Source organism: Delphinus delphis, chromosome 2, assembly GCF_949987515.2.
Source record: "Delphinus delphis chromosome 2, mDelDel1.2, whole genome shotgun sequence".
In the NCBI taxonomy this organism is placed as follows: Eukaryota; Metazoa; Chordata; class Mammalia; order Artiodactyla; family Delphinidae; genus Delphinus; species Delphinus delphis.
This window is the reverse complement of record NC_082684.1, coordinates 174,085,395-174,107,112: the sequence shown is the minus strand read 5'-3', so window position 1 is coordinate 174,107,112 and position 21,718 is coordinate 174,085,395. Positions and strand designations below refer to the sequence as shown.

Sequence of the window (21,718 nt, the reverse complement as noted above, 5' to 3'; positions counted from 1 at the left end):
GCTGTTTACAAAAATACATGGTTGTTTCATCTCTATGTGGATCACTGACATATGTGAGGGAAAGGCACCTTTTTATTCTTTTAATACTCTAGTAAAAGATGTTTTTCTGTTAATTTTGGGGTCAGTGCTTTTTAGCGTAAGTCTATCATCAATGTTAAACACTTAAGGTATAAGAAAACAAATTATATATGATGCTTATTATAACAGAGTGACCACCTGTTACGGGTTGGATTACACCCCTGCCAAATTCATATGTTGACGTCCTAAGCCCCAGTACCTCAGAATATGACTTTATTTGGATATAGGGTCTTTATAGAGGTACCTAAATTAAAATGAGGTCATTAGGATGGGGCCTAATCTGATATGACTGGTGTCCTTATGAAAAGGGGAATTGCAGACACACAACAGAGAGAACACCATGTGAACACGAAGACAGCCACCTACAAGCCAAGGAAAGAAGCCTGGGACAGATCTTTCCTTCCCTGCCAGTACCTTGATCTCAGAGTTTTAGCCTCCAGAACAGGTGACAATAAATTTCTGCTGTTTGGGACGTCCCTGGTGGTGCAGTGGTTAAGAATCTGCCTGCCAATGCAGGGGACATGGGTTCGAACCCTGGTCCGGGAAGATCTCACATGCCACGGAGCAACTAAGCCCGTGAGCCACAACTACTGAGCCCGCGCACCTAGAGCCCGTGCTCCGCAACAAGAGAAGCCACCGCAATGAGAAGCCCGCGCACTGCAACGAAGAGTAGCTCCTGCTCGCCGCAACTAGAGGAAGCCCACGCGCAGCAACGAAGACCCAATGCAGCCAAAAATGAATGAATGAATAAATAAATAACTTTAAATAAATAAATCTCCGTTGTTTAAGCCGCCCAGTTTGCAGTACTTTGTTACAACAGCCCTAGTACACCATCTACGTTATTTTTCTTTCAAATGAAAAGTTTGCTTGCTTTGGTTGGCGGGGGTTGCTTTCAAGAAGTGGTTGGCCAGTTTTCAGATACAGCACCTGGGCCAAAGAAAAGTGGACATATCCTTCCATGGAAGCGAGACATCTGAATGGGAGTAAACTTCAAGGTCACACCTACATGAAAAAGAGGACCCCTGGCTCAGAGAAAATAGCACCTTCTAGGAAAGAACTGGTGAGGTCACAATGCCCAGACACTCAGGATGGAGAGGAGAAAGCAGAGTCTAGGCCAAGTGTCCTTGTCAGAAAGTCCAAACAGTCAAGCTGTCCCCTGGGCTCTCCTGTCACCAGGTGTCACGTACAAGAAGGAATGGAAGCTGGTACTTTTCTACGTGTATCAAGGACATAAGGAAATAGGAAGGGAAATGTAAAGCTCGAAGCCAAGATAAGTCTCTTAAAACTCAAGGACCATTTTACAGGAATGACACAGACGGTGAGATGGTAGCAAGGGACTTCCTGAAGAACTTTATATTTTCTCCCAGTTATGAGTCAATAGAAGACTCTATAAAAGTTCTTCCCTCCCACAGTGATCATCTTCCTGTTGTTTTTTTTTTTCCCCTCCTTTACCCTCAAACTCTAAAATAAGCAGAGGGTGACACTGGGATCAATGACAAAGGTGGGGTAGTCCTAAAGTCTCTCATTTACTGAGCACCTACTACATGCCAGGCACGGGGCTAAACGTTTTAAAGACACCATCTTGAATACCTGCAACCCTCCTAAAAGTTCTCAGCATTATACCCGTCGTGTACATGCAGAACAGAGTCGCTGGTCCCCTTGCTCCCTTTTATTCTTGTCTATCTTCACTCTGAGTGGAGAGGGAATCTTTAACATAACACATCGAAGTCACACTAGCTAATATAACATTTATCAGGAGCAAGGCATTGTTTCAAATCAGGGTTTCTCAAGCACGTCACTGTTGACATCCCGGGTTGGAGAATTCTTTGCTGGGGGGCCGTTCTGTGCATTGTAGGATGTCTAGCAGCATCGCTGGTCTCCGCCCACTGGATAAATGCCAGTAGCATTCCTCCTCCAGCTGTTACAACCAGCAATATCTCCAGACACTGCCGGATGTTCTTGGGGGACAAAACTGTCCCCAGTTGAGAACCACTATTCTAAATGTTTTACAAATAAATTCATATAAACTCTAAAGAAAAAATAATAAGCAGAGGGTGAAAGGAAGCATCATGATAAGATCTGGGGCGGGGGTGGGAGAAACCGTTCCTTTTCTCCATCTCAGGTCTTTGCAGTAAAGACACATGCTTGGTCATGAATGTGGAAAAATGATGCGATAAGATGGGAATACTTGTTGAATTGAACTATTGCAAATATTTGAGACATCAGCCAAACTCTCAAAAAGGACTTCTTTAGCATCTGATAATCATCGGCGTGAAGATTTCCAGAAACAAATTAATAGAGAACAAAGAGAAGCCGACGATATTTACATCTAGGAAAGACAGAATAGGAAAGACAGAACTATTCCTTGGTTGGATCAGCCTACTATCTTGGGTATGATGCCTGTGAAGACCTGAGACACGTAAACAGTTAACCTGGAAGGAAGTAACTGACCTTCACTTCAGCACGACTCGGAAAAGTTATTGGAAGTTCACTGTTTAATGGAACCCCATTTTCTTAGCAATCCTAATTACTCCATATTGGATCACCGGTACGTTTTCAATTAATTTAGTGGGGCTAATTTAGCTAGGACTTTGCATGGATTGGCCAAGCAGAAGATGAATAATAATGGAAGAAAATGGGGCATAAGTGGAAAGTATATTATAATTTGAAATATATCTGAGAGTCTAAAAACACCTACAGAAATGATTCTGGGTTGTAAAGTGATATTTTTTTATCTCAGTGGAAAAAAGGTAGGCAAACATAAAAAAATGCATCAATCTCCAAAATTATTTTAATAATGAGGAAACCTAATCAAAACTAGTTTACAGGGTCGGTGTTCCAAATAGATGAAAACAATCTGAAAACGAGGAAGGTTGGTATATAACCACGCCCTTGTTCTCCTACAAAAATTATGTTGAAAAAGACACGTTAAAGCTCGTGATATGGTGAAGGACAAAATAGAACTTTAAAAAAATACTCTGTAAAGTACTCATGTCAACTAAAAGAAAAAAGTAAAACATTCTCAGTAACATAAAGGCCTACACCACGGAAAGAACAGTGGACTTTTTGAAGAGCTCCATATTTTTATATGATATATTTAAGAAGAGCTCTTCAGAGGACTCAGGACAGATTCTGCCATTCACAAAATCTAAATGAATGCCTAGTGAGACAGAAAGACATTTACAGGAAATCACAGCGGCAATAAATCTACTGCATTATTATTTATAGTTGTGTTTGTGACGAATACAGCCTAACACGGCAACAAGCCAGTATGTAAGGGCTGAAAGATTTATCCAACCTTAAACATATCCGTCTATGCAGGCCTGGAGTCTGTAATCATTATCACAGTTTAATCTGTCTTTTGCAAAACAAAACTAAAAAAATAGACCGTGTGTCTCTGTGATTAATCATTTGTATTTAAAGCCAATCTGAACGAAGAAAAGGTCCAAAAAAGCAGCCCCAAGAACATGGTACTGGAAAGCAGTGGAATGTGTTTAGAATACCGTGTTCTGAAAAGTGTCGCGCAACCTTCTGCTAAATATTTGGTTCATTCCATTTTGTCATTCCGATTTGTATCCTGGAAGCCCTTAGATGCAAAAGGATTACTTCCTGACAATCGCAACATAAACTGGTGAGCAAAATCCCAGATCAGTGGCAAAGTTCTTCCCCGTGAACCCCACCAAAATAACGGTGCTTGCAAAGTCCAAGAAGAGTTGTTGACTTCTAAGGCTCAACTTTGGGCACAAAGGACGCCAGCTGGTACCGTTGGGTCATCTATCAAAATGATCAGTGGAGACGGTTGGCGAGTCCTGGCTACACTCAGCAGAGCATAGAAGAGAGCTCAGATCACGGGGTACCCTGAACACTGAATGAAAGCTGCCAGGCTGTGGGATCATCGAAATAAAGCAAACTGGCAGTCATCCCCTTAGCATTTGTTGTTCATCTTAGGAATACCGCCAGGTACATAAACGTAGCCAGGGCGAACACATCTTTAAGGAAATGAAGAAATAAAAAAAAGAGAGAGAAGAGGAGAGGAGGATAGAAGAGGGAAGTAATGGGACTGAAGAGCAGTTACTAACATTGCCCTCACCGCACCCCACAAGCTGCTTTAACTTTGATGATCGGCTCTTCTTTGCAGATGTACATAGTTTCCCTGACCTTGGCAGAATCCAAGAATTTATACAGTTAGCAGTTCTTGCACAATCTCCTGAAAAGAACAGCACAAATGTTCTATCCTTCAATGCCAGGTGGGCCTTGCTACTCCTAGCCTCCTGTTTTCTTCCAGTAAATTAATTTACTTGCTTAGGTACTGGTGCGAAAAGAAACATCTAGTTCACCTCTTCTCTCTCCTTCTCCATGTCTGACAACACATCTCCGGGATTCTTTTCCCCCTTTCTTTGGATGACGTTGGGGGGAAGAGCTAAATTCTATGAAAACTGAATTATCTTCATCAACTAGAAATTTACGCCAGGCACGAAATGCAAAGGACTTTAAGACCTGTAGCCTTTCCGGGTTTATTATTATGAGAAATGAAGTTCTCTTATTGTTGGATCTATTCACAGCACAGAGCCAAAGCCTACAGAGAATTTATACTCCAATCAAAGGCAGCCTGGATATCTTTCTATCTTAATAATAAATCCAAGATAACCACAGCGTGATGTATTAAATACCTTTTAGGACATGAACAATTTGAGCAAGAATCTTCATTAATTCTAATTACGGTGCCTATAAGTCACGTTTAACACTTTCCACCCCTCAATAAATTAAAATTAAAGTGCCTATTTACAAAGCACAAGCCCTAATGAACCAAAAGCTCATTTCTAAAGGGGTCTGATGTTACGCCCAGGTGCTGTATATACACGTCTCACTTTACCCAGATTCACGGGCCAGCATCAGTGTCAGTCAAACCTCGAAACCAACCAGTGTGACACCGCAGGGGATGCAGACTTGAGTTCACTTCCAAGTTTATTTAAAAAAAAAAAGAAAGAAGGGACTTTCACAATTCCAGAAAGTTTGCGTTTCTTTGACTTTCACGGGAGAAAGGAAAAAATAAACACTCTTCCAATTATACTTCTCTACTTCTCAGGACCAATAACAATGACAGAGTCTGCTAAAATGGTGACACCAACTGGGAATCTGAGCAACTTCTGATGAAAGAAGTAAAGAACTGATACTTCATGTGTTCTTTTTAAAATCACGATGCCAGGGAAAACTGTCAGCGCTAGAGACATCCTCAACTTCCTACAAGGAAGGAAGTTAAAAGAATAACTTTGTGTTTGTCCTAAGAACACTGGTAGGAGTCTTTCTCCAAGTCTTTCTTAGCTGAAAGAACTAAACATGTGAAATTGATTTTCATTTATTCGCGGCATTTGTTACAAAGGAGTGCAGCATAACCCAGGACAGCAAGGATCTAGTCAGCCCCCTGGATTCAAATTCTGACTCCAACTTTACTTGTTGTGTGACTGTGGACAAGTTACTGCTCTGTGTCTTAATGGTCTCGTCTGTAAAATGGAGCCACAGACAGAAGATACAGCAAATAACCATAACAGTCAATAACCATTATTGTTACTTCCTCTGCCATGGTCTACTTCCTATTCAGGTTTTAACTAACGTTCTAAGTAGGTAATAATATTTATAAGTAAGAATAACACACTCTTAAATAGTATTAATTAGGTAGCGGGTACCGTTCTAAGCAATTTACAAGTTTTAACTCATGTAATCCTTACGACCAACTTTTGAGGGGGCCACTATTTCGCAGATGATGACGCTGAGATGGAGGTACGGAGAGATTACGTCACTTGTCCAAGAGCCAACTAATAAACAAACGGCAGAGGCAGAATCCAGCCTCAGGTAGACCGGCTTCAGCGTCCAGGCTCTTATCACTACGCTGCTTCTTGAAGAAAAACCTTTGAAATAAATCTCCTAACATAATTTACATAAAAAAGAACTATGGAAATTCTAAGTTCAGCATGTAGTGAACCTATATTGCATCTAGGTGACATTTCAAGCGCAACATAAAGGAACGAGACTTAAAAAGCAAACAGATAAACCACAATGAACTTTCTTTCTAATTTATGCTCCTCCTTGCAGCTTCCAAAAATAAGTTCTGCCTTTGAAGCATTTGATATACCAGGTGAGCTAGGCTGTGACTTCGCAACAACCTTACGTAGAGTAGAACCAACAGCAACCTGGTTTCCCACAGTCCGTCCACGGGAAGCCCCATGAATATCTGCTACACGCAGCGGCAATCCCCGTGGACCGTGGCCATGATGCAACACTCACTGCTCAGGACTCAGCCCCTCCCCCGAGCTCCAGGATGGAAACCACGTCCTGGGGGAAATTAACTAAGCTCATGAGGGAAGGCATCCTCTCATCCCCATCTTTGAAATATCACTGACTTCAAGTAGGCTGCTGATGTGAAGAACCAGAAGATGGGTTATTTGGTGAGCTTACAATGATCTGGTCAACTACCAAAATGGAACCTTGATTAGAATACAAAAGTTCTTTTACAGCAGCTGCTGTCCTGCTTGAGGGCCTAAAGCAGAGACATACCTATAAGCAATCTTCCCTTAAGACTAATGAATCTTCTGAAAGAATTAGTTAGAGTGACACAAACCCATGATGGCTAGAAATACAGAGCTAAAAGGTTGGAAAAAAATAAAACCATGCCTTTTACCTTTTTACTTGTAGCCTTCACTCATGCTCATGTTCTAATGGATTCAGTATGTTCCAACATATTCCAACCTATAGTTATAATTTTCTAACAAAGAGCGATAGGCCAAATTACAATGACTAATGGACTATTTACCATAGAGAGTAATAAAATACTTTCATATCATAAGATCTTTCAGAGCCTAAATTTACATATATATTATATATTTTATACAATATATATACACTTATAAATATATATATTATATATCACACAATGCTCCCTAGATCCAGCCACACGTAAACTGTAGCTTAGTTATCAGGGAAATGGATATTAATACCGCAATAAGTTATGACTACACTGTCATAAGAACGACTGAAATGAAAAACCATCGACAATACCAAGTGTGGGCAATATGAAACAACTAAAACTGTTCTCCACTGCTTGAGGGAGTCAAAACTGGTTCACAACTTTGGAAAAGTGTTCTGCAGTGTTTACCTGACTTGAACACACGACCCAGTGTTCCACTCTATTCACTGAACAAAAAATGCATTCATATGTAGACCACAGGTAGGTACAAGACTGCATGTCACAGCATGGCTCTCAACAAACCCAACTGGAAAACAACTCAATGTCTAGCAACAGTAGGGGGATAAATCAGTTGTTGGATGTTCACCCAACGGAAGGCTGTCCAGCAGAGAAAATGAACCAGTTACCGAAACATACAACATAGATGAATATAACAATGGTAAGGTTGAGTGAAAGAATTCAGACATAAAATGATACCATTTCTATAAAATCTGCATAACAGGCCAAGTGAATCTATGGTCTCAGAAGTAGGGACAGTGGTTGGTTCCCTTTAGTGAGGAAGGAGGGAGTAATGATTGGCAAGGGTCAAAGGGGGCACCTCGGTGCTGGTAATACCTAGTTCTTGACCTGGCTGTCGGTTATATAGGAGTGTTTACTTTGTAAAATCTCATCAGACTGCACACTTCATAATTTGTGCATCTTTTAGCATATATGTTATATATCAAGAAGAATGTTTATTGGTTTGTGGATCCCACAGCTTGTGGGATCTTAGTTCCCCAACCAGGGACTGAACCCTGGCCCTTGGCAGTTAAAGTGTGGAGTCCTAACCACTGGACCACCAGGGAATTCCCAAGAATATTTTAAAAGTTAAAAAAATTGGCCTACTTCCAAGCCCAATTGTGTACATATCTGTATAGGGCTGCCGTAACAGAACAACAAAAATATATTTTCCCACAGTCTGGAGGCTTGAAGTCCAAGGCCATGGTGCTGGCAGGGTTGGCTCCTGGTGAGACCTCTCTCCGTGGCTTGGGGTCAGCTATCTTCTCCCCCCGCCGTCCTCTCAATGGCCTATTTTTGTGTTCATGCACATTCCTGGCGTCTCTGCTTTGTAGGGACACTGGTTCTACGAGATTAGGGCCCCATTCTTATGACCTCATCTAACCTTAACTACCTCTTTAAAGACCCCATCTCCAAGTACAGTCACATTGGGGGTTAGGGCTTCAACATATGGATTTGGGAAGGGTCCCCTATTCTCGGTTATTAAAAAAAATAAAAATTCCTTCTCTTTATGTAAACTGTTCACATTTTCAACCTCTAAAATATTTAAATCTCATTAGTATTAAGAGCACCTAAAAGGACCAAGTTTAAAAAGTCTTAATAATATACAGTTTGTGAAAATGGAAGTCTAAGATTTTCAAAATTATATGGAAAGTATTTTTAATTCAAGGGCAGGAATAAAATCGAATTATATTTTTACATAGAACCCAGTGATATGGACCAAACACCATTCCAATATCAATTACACATATGCCCTAGCCACAGACGAGTAATATACACGGACGCATGTCACCTGTTTAACAAATCAATTGCTGGTGATAAAAAAACATTCAAAAGGAGGGCTTTCAAATGATTTAATCTAACATATACTTGTTGTTACTACCTACCCCGCATTTCTGCAGATCCTCTGATGAAACCATAACCTGTTAAATATTTAGCTACACCATAGTGGCTTTTGCTTATTCTTCAAATGATAGCAAAATATGAATGTGGTTCTAACAGAACAGAGATTAAATTACCAAAGGAAAAATACAGTGTTTGACTCAGCATTCTTGCCAAAGACTCTGGTTTTCCTTCTGTGATGGAAACAAGCTGGCAGTTCAGGGTTCATGATGCCTGTATAATCAGAACCCCAAATCCAGGCCACAGCAAGCACCTCATTTTACTGAGGTCCAAGGAGCTGGGTCTTTGTTTCAAGGAGACGGACCTTTGTTTCAAGGAGACAGACTTTTAGGATAGATTTTTTTTTCAGTCTTCTGACATGCCAAAACATGGTAATAGGTATCTAAATTGATAGTAAGCCGTTCCGCAGCTCTCTTTATCGTTTATAACTGTGTTTCACGCACAGAATCTCATACGTCACCGAGAACACAAAGTCAGAAGGAAATTATCACAAGGAAAAACAAATTCCAGTTACCATACCCAGTGTAGCAATCCCTCCTAACCTTCTGGATTAAGTTATCAAAACTCCAGGACCAAAAAAAAAAAAAACTCCAGGACCAGGGGAATTCACAGCCAACAAGACAATTGGAAAATGGTACCCGGCGACTGCCTTTAAAAGACATTTTTACAGAGCTCAATGAGCCCTAATTTATTTCTATCACAATATCTCGCTCACTTGAAGCACGGCGGTTTTTCTTTCCACGCAGTTTCAACCAGCTGCCTGTCATTTTGTGTGGCTTTGCTGCAGTCTCTATGTGTCCTAAAAAGCTTATTTGTTTCTGCTTCAGGTACTCCAGCGTTCAGTCCTGAGATGATTACTCCCCAGGGTCAATCTCCCTGTCCCAGAGGCAGAATAAATATGGAGGCTTGAAATGGGAAAGGCCTTGAGCGACCTTCCTTTAAGAAGCTCACCTTAGCTAAGTCACTATTTCTCAAGGCTCTTCACTCAGACCGAGGACCCTGATGCCTGAATTCTGCCCACGACAAGACCAGGCCCACGCACACACCTTTAGTGCCCCTCGCACCCCTCCCAGCTCCTCTGCCACCATCAGAACATGGCTCCAGGGTGGGCCCTCACATGGCTTCATCTTCCTTTCTCCTTCCAAATGTCTCTTAGCCACACAAAAGCTCCTCTCCTTCTTAACCAGCTGTCCCTTTCCACCTTCCCACAACCGAAACAATCCCAACGAGCAGAGACCACAACGAAAGTTTTTTCTGTAAGTTACTCAGACTTACCGTTGGCGCCCTTGGTGTTGCAAGGAGGGAATGGATGGCTGGAGGCGGATCATCGTTTGTCTGTGCTGGGAAAATGGAAGGAGGCAGCCACAAGCCAAGGACAAAATCCTCACGGACGCTACAGGTCGACATGTTTAGGCTGAACTGCCGCTAACTAACTGGGGGGAGAGACGCGGGGAAAGGACCCCCAGAGCAGTGGGGAAAATGCCTTCCTTCCAGTAGAGAGGAAGCAGCTCTTGCAGTTGCCAGCCATCGTCTTGAGGAGCCAGCGCTCACAGACCAGAGATGATTTATGAGCCTGCTAGCCAAAAAGGGGTGGTCCTTCAGCCAGGAAAGCAGGTTCTCTCTAGCACGCTCCTCCCCCACTTCCTCTCCGCCCAGAAGCATCAGATGAAGATACGGCACACCTACGCCTGATGAGACTTTCGCCTCACCTGGAGCCTATTATCCTCCGAGATCTGGCTGCCTCTACTCGTCCTCTGGGAATGAAAGTCCTTTCTGTAACCACGGATGAGAGCGTTTCCATGTCAAGGGTCCTGACACTGCCTAGGGGGCAGTTCCAAACTCCTGGGCAGGAATCCACCTTAACTAAGATGAAGGCTCTGTCTCCAAAGCAGTTTCAGTTATGCCTCCAAGATACCATGTGCTCTATTTGACCTTACTAGCCTCGACCGACCGTTTCAAGAGCAGAGCCAATCTTCTCTTCTACAATTCAAGCCCCAGGTGGGAAGAAGAAAACTCCTGCTGGAGGAAGACCAGTATCTCAACTTTACAGCTGGTGGTACGGATGCCCACCGCCTGTCTCCCTACCCCCACCCCCCGCAAACCCCCCAAGCCTGGAATCATTTCTCCTGGGGTTCATTCATGCTGTTCTGAAGAAATCCTCTGTAATGAAGTTTGCGTTTCTCTTTCCCCAACTTGCCAGGAGAGTGTAATTATGACACATATGGTCTCACTTAAAATTTAAATATATTAATTAGGACATTCAACGGCACAACTTTCACTTCAACTAAAAGCAAGTACAATAATACTATATAAATCATAGGGATGACGCTGTAAGACCACCTCTGAAAAAACCAAAAGTGAATTCATGTTCATAGACTTCTCCAAACCATGAATTTAAGAGCACCCTTACCTGGCGAACGAAACTATTTGAGGTAGTGTCAGAAGAAGTGCTCCCATCGGATCCTTTAAATCTGTTTTTCCTTCTGGCTCCTTTTCCATATGACTACAAAAAAGAAGACAAAAAGACAAATGAGATTATTATTAGACTCTCACCCAGGAATCTAGACCTAGCTCTAGACAATGTTCTAGATCAAGACAAAGAATGATTGTCATCATATGGGCATGATTATAAAGTTACTGGTGACCATATGATATCACTTATATGTGGAATCTGAAATATGACACAATGAACTTATCTACGAAACAGAAACAGACTCACAGACATGGAGAACAGACTTGTGGTTGTGGGGGGTGAGAGGGGTGGGGGAGGGATGGAGTGGGAGTTTGGGATTAGCAGAGGCAAACTATTATATGTAGGATGGATCAACAACAAGGTCCTACCGTACAGCACAGGGAACTATATCCAATCTCCTGGGACAAACCATAATGGAAAAGAATATGACAAACAATGTATATATATAATATATATATATATATATATGTCTAACTGAGTCACTTTGCTGTAGAGTGGAAATTAACGCAACACTGTAAGTCAACTCTACTTCAATAAAATAAAAATGTTAAAAAGTTATTGGTGGAATCACAAATATTTATTTCAATTCAGTGAGTTGATAGGGAGGAGAGGTTTCTGGAAAAAGCAATTCAGAACTGGTGAATTAAAACAATTTATGCTCTCTGTTAGCATATCTGTGGTTAAGAGGCAATGGCCACTAAAGATAAGGCATTAAAAAAAAATAAGCATTTCTGTGCAGGAGGGACTGTGGCCGTTGTACTGAGAGAGGAGAGTAACTGGTCAGAACCCTTCAGAGAGCATGAAGGCAGTAGGTTCGTGCATAATGAAGTACTGTTCCCAGGGGCGCTCAACAGCCAGTGTTTGCTTCTTTTCATGTCTTAATTTGTAATTCCACAGGTGTTCCTATACTGGGGTGGTCCTTGTACACGGTGGCTGTGGAACATCTGGCAGTATGAATTCTGATTACCTTTACATAGGTAAATAGATTAGATAGTTGAGAGATAGATGATAGGCAGACGGATAGATAGGTAGATAGATAAGTTGATAGACAGATAGACTGATCTAGATGGAATATGAATGAAGCCTGGTGCCAACTCTTCACATTATTGGATGGATCTAGAGAATGTTTTGAGAGATGTTGAAACAGCTATAGAAGTGGTAGCGAATTATACAAAATTAAAATACTTTGTACAATTTTCTGGCCCATTGGTGTAATGTTTGAATATGAAGTGAAAAGATTGTGGGGTTTTTTTTATTATTATTAATAGGAGTAGAAAAGAGTTTTATTTGAGCCAAACCGAGGACTATAGCCTGAAAGACAGACAGCCTCTCAGATAGCTCTGAGGAACTGCTCTGGAAAAGCATGGTTTTCAGCACAGTTTATTTTTTCTTAATTTTATTGAAGTATAGTCGATTTACAACATTGTGTTGGTTTTTGCTGTACAGCAAAGTGACTCAGTTATACATATACATGTTCTTTTTCATATTCTTTTCCATGATGGTTTATCAGAGGATATTGAACTTAGTTCCCTGTGCTAGACAGTAGGACCCTATTGTTTATCCAAAAAGCTTGCTTTTTAACCACTTAATTATTTTGCTGAGAAGGCAAAAAATAAATGTTATGGAATAGTAATAAGAAGAAGAAGAAGGTAGCATTTAAGAACAGGATGTTAAAGGTAAGACAATTTGTCTCAGTAACAGGGTAGGGCCAAGCACAAACATCTACAAATGAACTTGCTTCTTCTAATATACCTACAGCTTACACTGAGAGCAACACGAAGACTAAACTATGCATTCATCGACGGTTAATTCTAGGCATGGATAAAGTTACTGAGAAAATTACACATTAAAATATAAGTGAAAAATAGCTCAACACCGAGCTTTCCAGATAAATATACACAGGCGGGAATCCTACTATAGCTGACCTTAAAAGTGGGGATATTGGGCTTCCCTGGTGGCGCAGTAGTTGAGAGTCCGCCTGCCGATGCAGGGGACACGGGTTCGTGCCCCGGTCCGGGAAGATCCCACATGCCGCGGAGCGGCTGGGCCCGTGAGCCATGGCCGCTGAGCCTGCGCGTCCGGAGCCTGTGCTCCGCAGCGGGAGAGGCCACAACAGTGAGAGGCCCGCGTACCAAAAAAAAAAAAAAAATGGGGCTATTAAGGCTTGCCTCCCAGGGTGGTTTTAGGTATTAAATGAAGGAATGTATTTATAGCATTTAGTATAAGACCTAGCACACGGTAACGACTCAAAATAATATTTTAAAAAGTGATACCCACATAAGAGTGAGAAGAGCGGAGGAAAACTGGGCTAAAATGTATAACGTGTTTAGAGGGATCCGGCCCACAGAGACTTCATTAGACGATCAGAATTTACAAGTTTGCTTTTTTGAAAAGCACCATGTCCAGGTTTTACAAATGAGACTTTTGTTATATTTTATACATTCGTATGGTTTTCATTAAAATGGAAATATTTTATAAACCATAATATACGTAGCACTTAGGCAAGCCGAAATCTCTTACAAACATTTGTGTTGTGAGCAATTTAGATGAATTTGCACTCAGTGAGGGGGTGGTATAATTTTAAAGCAAAAATTTGTCTTAAATATGTTTGTTCTCTTCCAAGTATCGAAGCGATTTATATAATACAAATGTGTTTCCATGGCATTTAATTAACTCGGCTTCATAAAAGGAAAGACAATCTAGGCTGGGCTTTCATAATACAAGGTTCTCTTCACGTAACAGCACATTCTTCTTACTTCTGTAAACATTATTCCGTAAACTGTTGAAAAATAACATTCTTTCAACAATGGTCTTCCTTTTCCAATTTTTACAGAAAGGTTTAGACAAATGTGTCTTCCAAGGCCTACAACGTTTAAAGTCTGAAAGTTTCCTTAAAATTAAAAGAAACCTTTTTTCTATTATTCCATATGGAAAAATACTTATTACCTTGAAAGCATTTTCAAGGCCTAACGTGTTTCCTTGGGGGAAGGTGAGAGCAAATCTGTGTCAAGTACACTATGTACCTTCATTCGGAGGTACATAGGTACATACACTATGTACATACACTATGTACCTTCAATAATAATAAATTATTTTTGAGAACAAAGACGAAATATTCTCTCATCCCAATATCCCCGTGTCCTTCCAGCATCATTTGGACATGGATGGAAAAAGCTTCTTTGAAATTCCATCATTATCACTTATTTCGGATTTTTAATGATAAGTATGTTTCTACTATTCAGCTGCTTTGGAGTATAAACTTTTTCATGGCTGCTGACATTGCCCGGCAGGCACTGTGAGAACCACACAATATTTAAGACAGCCAGTCCCAGGGGAGGCTGCAGTTCTCTGCAAAAAAATGAGACACATTTAAAAAGTCACTTTAATTTTTCCAGGCCCCTGGGAACACTGTTCACAAACATGGTTTCAGGTGTACTTAGCTACCAATGCAATGTGTCTACATTGGATTATTACAGGTTTCAACTGTACTAAGAAACAGGTTTCAACCGTACTAAGAAACAGAAAAAATGATGGCATACGGAATTGCACACAAACTGGTGATAGTTCTGAGAAAAAATATCTTGTTCTTCAATCACTGAAATGCAGGAGGGATGATTTATTCAAAGTGTTTCTGCTTAACAGTGTTAAAGCAAATTCCTATTCATTATATATATTTATTTAAAACCAAAATAGATATGCTTAATTACACCTCTATTCTATTTACTAATTTCAGCAGTAATTTCTCTCTTATAGTCTCCTTTTTTAAAAAAAATTTAACTGTCAAAAATGACACCTCAATGACTAGTTACTTTTTATAACAATATCCAGGATCAAGAAGAAGCAAAGTTAAAGCAACTTTTGCAAACTTAATAGTCCATTTCTATGTACTTTAAAAAAGGCTGGTGAAAATTTATACCACCATTACCAAATGAAGTTGCCTTTAATTCCATGCATATTTAAAATCAAGTCCATCTGACTAAAATGACTTGTGTATTGGTTATTCAAAATTCTGGAAAATAAGGACCAGAGTGTTTCATACGAAGGAATTTTTTTTAAAAAAGGGAAGCCCAACCCTCACCCAAATAATAAAAGACAGGAAAGATTAAGTATTCAAATATTTAGTTGCCTAAATGGGGAAAAGAAGTATAGTTTTCTTAATTGGCTACTTCAAATGCCGCTACTTTTATGACTAATGGGGTTTCTAAAAATTTTTTTTAACAACACTAAGTATATAAACATCTGATATATGAAACAATTAATAATTAGAGCCAGAGTTTCAGGAAGTAAAAGGAAGAAGAGACAGGGGGTATGTCCGGAGGGCTAAGTGTACCCCATAATACTCTCCATGATGTATGCAGACCCCTACATCCTTATGGAACACAGTCTGAAAAGTCACTGATTCCCACTCAATTGCCTCTTGGTTATACACAGCTTAATTAAAAAAACCAGTGAAGTCACCACAGCAAATAGGAAAAAAGAAAACCATACGTTTGAATTCCTTTACTCCTCCTAAAACATCAGCCAAATTAAGTAAGATTTCAGAAACCAGAAAGAAATGGCCACAAATATATAAATGACTTATTAAAAAGATCTCCACCATTCATCCGGATGTTAATATCAGTTTCATGTGAATGACTGTCTTCTTTGACACTAAATACTTTTCAAATTGGACTGTAATCTTAAAAATCAACAAATAAATGGCCACACTTCCACAGGTGGTTGAAATCTAATTTCTGTATGACTGAAGTAGACGGTAACAGTTAATTACAGAAGCTGCCAGTTAAGTGGAGACTTCAGCCCAGCCTTGCACACAAAGTTGGCTTGGCGGCCCCTGGGGGCAGCTTTAAAAATGTCGCTTCTGTGGTTGATGAATAAGGTGACAGTTCTCCTACCTATGAATTGCTCCCCGTGAGCAAAATGCTGATGCCTGAAATTAATTTCTATCCCTCTTGATCAGCATTCATTGATATTTATCCCTTCGAACTGCAGACTTTCCTCATTTTAGAGTCGGAAGCGAAGGAAGCCGAAACTAACTGGAGAGGAATATGGAGAGGAATCAGACATGAAATGTCCTCATCTGTCAACAGTTTAGCGTGAATGAGGCTGTCAGATCTTTCACTAGGGGAGAAGTCACTGAGATTCTTTCCCTAGAAAGAGGGGAATCAAGTTCTCTATATGGATCAGTTTACACAAAAGCAGAAAGGACTCAAGAAGCAGCATAAATAGCGCTCTTTTGGGGGTCTTGCAGGTAGAGAAGGGAGGGGGGACGAGGCCAGGGCGGGAGATGCCCGGGGCCAAGCTTACCTTCTTCACAATCTATACCTCCAGCCAGTTTTGGAAAGAATTCTAAGACAGACCCAGTCACTTAATTAAGGTGTCATCATTAACCCGAACTCCCTGTTACTGTGAAAGTCCGTGTGTGCCACAAACTCTTGGTAGGATAGAGACATGTCCCCATGGTCACAGAACCAAAGAGGGCCACCCGCTACCCACCCCCCTCAGGGTTAACATATTTTGCTCAGCTTCTCTTGAAAGGCCTGAGGCTACAGACTGCATAATTCAATGCAATCAGGTAAACTAATTCTTCACACAAAAGGAAAGACAAAAAGAACAGGAACATAAAACCACACGGCTAACTCAACCTCCAATCACTCAAATCATCAGATATTATGTCTCGCATTTTAAAACACACTCGGAAATTCTGATGAGCAGGTTTTAAAACTTCTCCCGGGCAGCATCAGAGCAAAATCCCACTGAAGGGGCAAGTGATGGGGGTCAGGAGAAAAGGGGGCAGCAAAACCTAAAGCCCAGTACCCACGTGCACTGTGCTGAGAGACCTCAAAGACTGAACTGGACCTGGAAGTGTCTGGCAAAGTTTCTGGAAAGTGGTATTGACCTGGGGGGAAGGGCTGCCGCTCTCTTCAGATAAAGCACCGCCTGGCTCCACGATTCAGGCCGCTGCCAGGAGCAAAGCAAACAGGCCGTCTGCTTACTGCCTGTTCACCTCCAGGTGCGATGGCAGGTGCTGGTTACCGTCTCTTTAAGGCCTGAAGTGCTGAGCTACCGCTCTCCTTCTCACTCTTTTCCTCCTCTGCTGCCATCCTAGACTCAGTTCCCTTCACCCGGATTTTGCATACACCCAGCCTCCATCCAGATCTGGCCAACTCCCTGGAGAATTCCCAGCGCTGTACTTTAGACTAACGCTGTCCAATAGAAATCGAAGTCATATACATAAGAGGAATTTTGTAGTAGCGCTGTGAAAAGGCAACAGGTCAGATGAACTGGAATAGTGTATTTGACTTAACCTAATATACCAAAAATATTACCCTTGTGACGCACAGTGGATGTAAGTGTACTAATGACATGCAGAATGATATTCTTTGTTTCCTATGAAGTCTCTGAAATCTGTATTGTATATTTTTAGTTTACTTGCATTTTTAGTTGATCTGTAATCTGTGTACTTATTTCACCTGTATTTTTCTCTATTTTAAAATGTGTATTTTATATTTACAGCACATCTCAGTTCAGACTAGCCACATTTCGAGTGCTCAGAAACCACGTGTGACGAGTGGCTACCGTGGTGGACAGTACAGACTTGGAGGGACAGCGTTCAGTTAGCACCTCGACTCTGGAGGCAGACTGTGTCCACGTTTGCACTGAAACTGTTCAGCAGGTCACCTAAAAAAGGGATGCAATGTGTTTAGACCTGAACTTTCCGGCTTTGCAGTTAGATTGTCACTCACTTCTCACGTAGGAAATAGATCTATTTTGTTTATGACCGTGTGCTGGGGGGGAAGGGGTTGGAGTATATGAGGGTGCCCCCTCCCTAGGCAGGATTTGTGACATAAAAAAGAACAATGGGCAGTCTGGGAAGCTCCAGCTTTTGCTTTGCTCATACAGGACTCCCAATGTACTCCAGAGGTGAAAGAGAAAGGATTCTTAAAACCCATGATTGCTGAGAGACACTGTCTGCAAATGAACATTCCATTTCTCAGGAGAATTACTATGACTTGGTGTCACAAAACAGAGAGATGCTCCAGAGACAGCCTTTTCTTCTCAGGCCGTTTTACTGCTGGCCTGGCCGGCCCAGAGACATGGAAGACGTGCCTTGCCAAGTTTTCACTGCGCTGTGATGTCACGAGTTATGAGGTCTCAAATAAACAAGGCAATGTTTCCCCCAAATAATGGCTGTGATACGAACATGATTCAAGGAAGATTGCTTTCATTTTTGGAAGGTAGAGAGAGCAAGGAGATGGACGCTGATGCAGCTGAATATTTATACCTCTTCCCCGCTTCTAATATGCATTCCTCCCTCCCTCTCTCATTCCATCACTTGCAATTCCTGTGGCCTGGGTCTCTGGAATGCGTCCATCTGTAGTTCTGTCCTATCTATTATCGTTTCTCTCTTTTCAGTTTAGACCTTATTACCTCTTGTCCAAACTGTTACATCAATCTCCGTTCTGGCAGCTCCACCTCTAGACTCCCAAGACCCCAAAGCACCTTACAGAACACTCCCAGGAGAATCTTCCCCATGAGCTCTTATACTGCGCCTTCCCTGAACCTCTTCCAAGGTTCTCTGTTTTTCAATACGTTGCAGGTTCCAAAGCCTCCAAGATGTGGCCTCAAATTGCCACAAACTGTCAGACTTCTGCTTGATTATGCCCAATCTGTACCTGTCCACGCTCTTTCCAAACTAGGGATTACAAACGTATCAGGCTTCTAACTGCTGTGACTTGGTGTCCTGAATAGCTCCTTACCATCTCTCTGAAAGTCTGTTGAAATCTGACCCATCCTTCAAACCCCTTCTCAAATGCCGCTTCTTGCATGAAGCCCTTACAGATTACTCCAAATGGAGTACTTGTGTTCTCGACTCCTTTGCAACCATCTAAGATTCAGTACTTCTCTTAGCGTCCCATGCTGTACGACTGTCATCGCTTTGTCACCCTTGCAGCTACTGGAAAGTACGTTCTTTGGAGGCAGAAAGTGTGTCTTCTCGTATCTGAATCATTTCCGTGTGGCAGCTGCATCACAAATACTTGTTGCCTTACGTTTAACTACATAAATCACAAAGTAAATAGTATCTCTTATCTGAATGCAGTCATGCTTTCTGTCTGCCCTAACTTTGATCTCCAGGAATTCAGGAACTCTATTTTTATCCTAAGAATAAAAACTCAAAACAAAACCCCAGAAAACCCTTGAAGGAAGATCAAAGAGAAAAGCGGGTTTAAAAGTCCTTTCCTCTATCAGTATTCAAGACCTTCATCCTAGAATAACAGAAGTCCCCGAGTACACTTCTCTCTCTCTCACGTAACCTGGTGAGTATCTAGATAAAATCAGGAGTCTAGAACAAACGTGACAGGGGTTGGTAAGAATTCAGGTCCCCTGGCAGAGGCTAGATGGAAATGTAGGTGGTTAGTTACATGCCCCCGCTGGGCTTGTGCAGCCAAACAGCCCGAGGCTGACTAAAATCTAGCTGTTTTACCTCTAGGAAAGAAAGGAATTCCTCTATGAAAGACATGGATTTCTGAGGATACAAGTGATTGCCTTCTACATTTTTCCTCCATCCCAAATCCAAATGAATGATGTGTTTTAAGTCTGCACTCTTAACTCCCAGTGGTAAAAGGAAGTTCAACAAAGCTCCAAGATCATGCCACCAGAACCAACGTTATTAACAGTGTCAACATAGCTATAGCAGTCTATTTCTACCACCTACCAAAACAACAAAGCAGCAAAACACTTTATCATCACTGTGGCCCACTCCTGCCCCCGTAACTACAGTAAAGAAGACGGACACGCTCTCTCGAGCATATACAAATATAAAATATATAAATTACGTATTTAGAAATTTTACATAAACATAAAGCTACATAATCTTCCCACATTTTCCAATCTAGCAAACGGAGGCTTGAAATCAACAAGGCAGTATCACTAAGCAAAGAAGACACACTTCTCCAAAAAGTGATGCCTGAAAGGTAACCGTGACCTCTTCACCGCGACTCGCCAAGCAGCCCACCGTTAGGAGTCTCAAGTCTTGTTTCCCTGCTAGGATAGAAGTTGAGAGACTCCTTACCGCTGAGAACTGGAGGCGTCTGTAATCCAAACGGTACCTGCCAAAGCCTTCCGTAAAAGCCACCTTATCCGTGCCCAGCGCCTGCAACTGACATCTCCTATTTCACGACGAGCAGCAAACCGGAATCTCCCCAGAAACCGCTAATACTGAAAGTGGTCCCGGAGCTCCCCGAGACGGCTCACATTTCAGGGCCAAGGGAAAAATGAAAACTTTCGCGTCCCCAGCGCGCTCTCTTCGGCAGGGGCCGAGGGGTCCAGGCAAGCCTTGGCCAGGGCCACGAGGGGAGCGGAGCCGGCCGCGCGGCGCAACGCCCAGGTGCCGAGGCGGGTCACGGGGGAGGCAGGGGCGGAGCGTCCCCTCCCACGCCCCCCACTCCCACCCCGGCTCAGAGCCGGTCCGGCGGGGTCGGCGTCGGAGCGGAGCTGCGGAAGCCGAGCCCCTCCCGGACCCCGCCCCGCACTCACGATCTTGAGCAGGTCCAGTCCGCTCGCCTGGTCCATGGCTCTCCATGTGCCTCTCCCGGGAAGGGGCGACGAGGGCTGGCCGCGGCAGCCTCCGAGGACCCCGAGGTCTCCCCCGCCCCTTCCCTCCCTCGGGCTTCGGGGAAGCCGAGGAAAATGGAAGCCGGAGAAGAGCCCGGGGCGCGGGGGGGGGGGGGGCGGGGGGAACGGGAGGCGGAGAGGGGCAGGGGCGCCGGCGCCCGCAGGGGAGAAGGGGGTGGCCACGCGCGGGGGGAGGAGAAGGCGGCGGAGGGGGAGACCCAGGCCGGAGCGAGCGGCCGGGCGAGGGATCCGGGCAGAGGCGGCGCCGGGAGAGACGGAGCTCGGCGCCCAGGCGGCTCACAAAGAAAGGGGCGGGCGCGGCGATCTCGCTACCTGTGCGGCCGCTCCGAGCGCCCCCGCGGGAGCCGCGTTCTCCGGCAGGTCCATCGGGATCTCTTGCGCCACCGCCGCCGCCGCTGTGGGAGGCGACTTGGACAGGTCGCTCTGGACCATTGGCGAACGGTCGGCCGGGAGCCAGCAGCCGGCCCCCGGCGGCGGGTCCCCTCCTCCGTTCCCCGCCCCCCGCTGCAGGGGCCGCCCGGGGCTCGCGGCGCTCAGGGCGCGGGGCGCGGCCGGGCCAGGTTGCGAGCGAGGCGCGGGGCAGCCGGGCGGCGGGGGGCGCGGGCAGGGCGAGCGGCGAGCGGGCACTGGAGCCGCCGGCGCTGGGGCAGGTCCTCGCCGAGAGGGAGGGCGCTCCGGCCGCGCGAGCCCAGGGGGAGGCGCGTCGGCCGGCGAGAGTGACAGGCCACCGAAAGGCCGAAAAGTTGCCCGCGGGAGGCGCGGGCCGCCGGGGCCCCGGCGCAGCCGCTGCGCGTCGCCGTGGCACGCGCGCTGGAAAGTTTTCAAAGCCGCGAAAGCCAGGCCTCGCTCCCGGGGGCTTCCTTTCTCCGGCGGCCGAGCTCCAGCCCCTCCGC

At 43.6% G+C, this 21,718-nt stretch overlaps 1 protein-coding gene across 1 annotated transcript in view; it reads right to left on the bottom strand.

Annotated features, from left to right (window-relative positions):
* Window positions 1-21,315, bottom strand: part of CACNB2 (calcium voltage-gated channel auxiliary subunit beta 2) — a 398,219-nt gene extending 376,904 nt beyond the window's left edge. Inside the window, exons 1-2 of the mRNA XM_060006318.1 lie at window positions 21,138-21,315; window positions 11,130-11,222 (exon numbers count right to left, since the gene is read on the bottom strand). Of these exons, the coding sequence (XP_059862301.1) occupies window positions 11,130-11,222; window positions 21,138-21,257 (213 nt within the window). The 5' untranslated portion in view covers window positions 21,258-21,315. The remainder of the gene's footprint in view (window positions 1-11,129; window positions 11,223-21,137) is intronic.
* Between the last annotated feature and the right edge of the window lie 403 nt (window positions 21,316-21,718).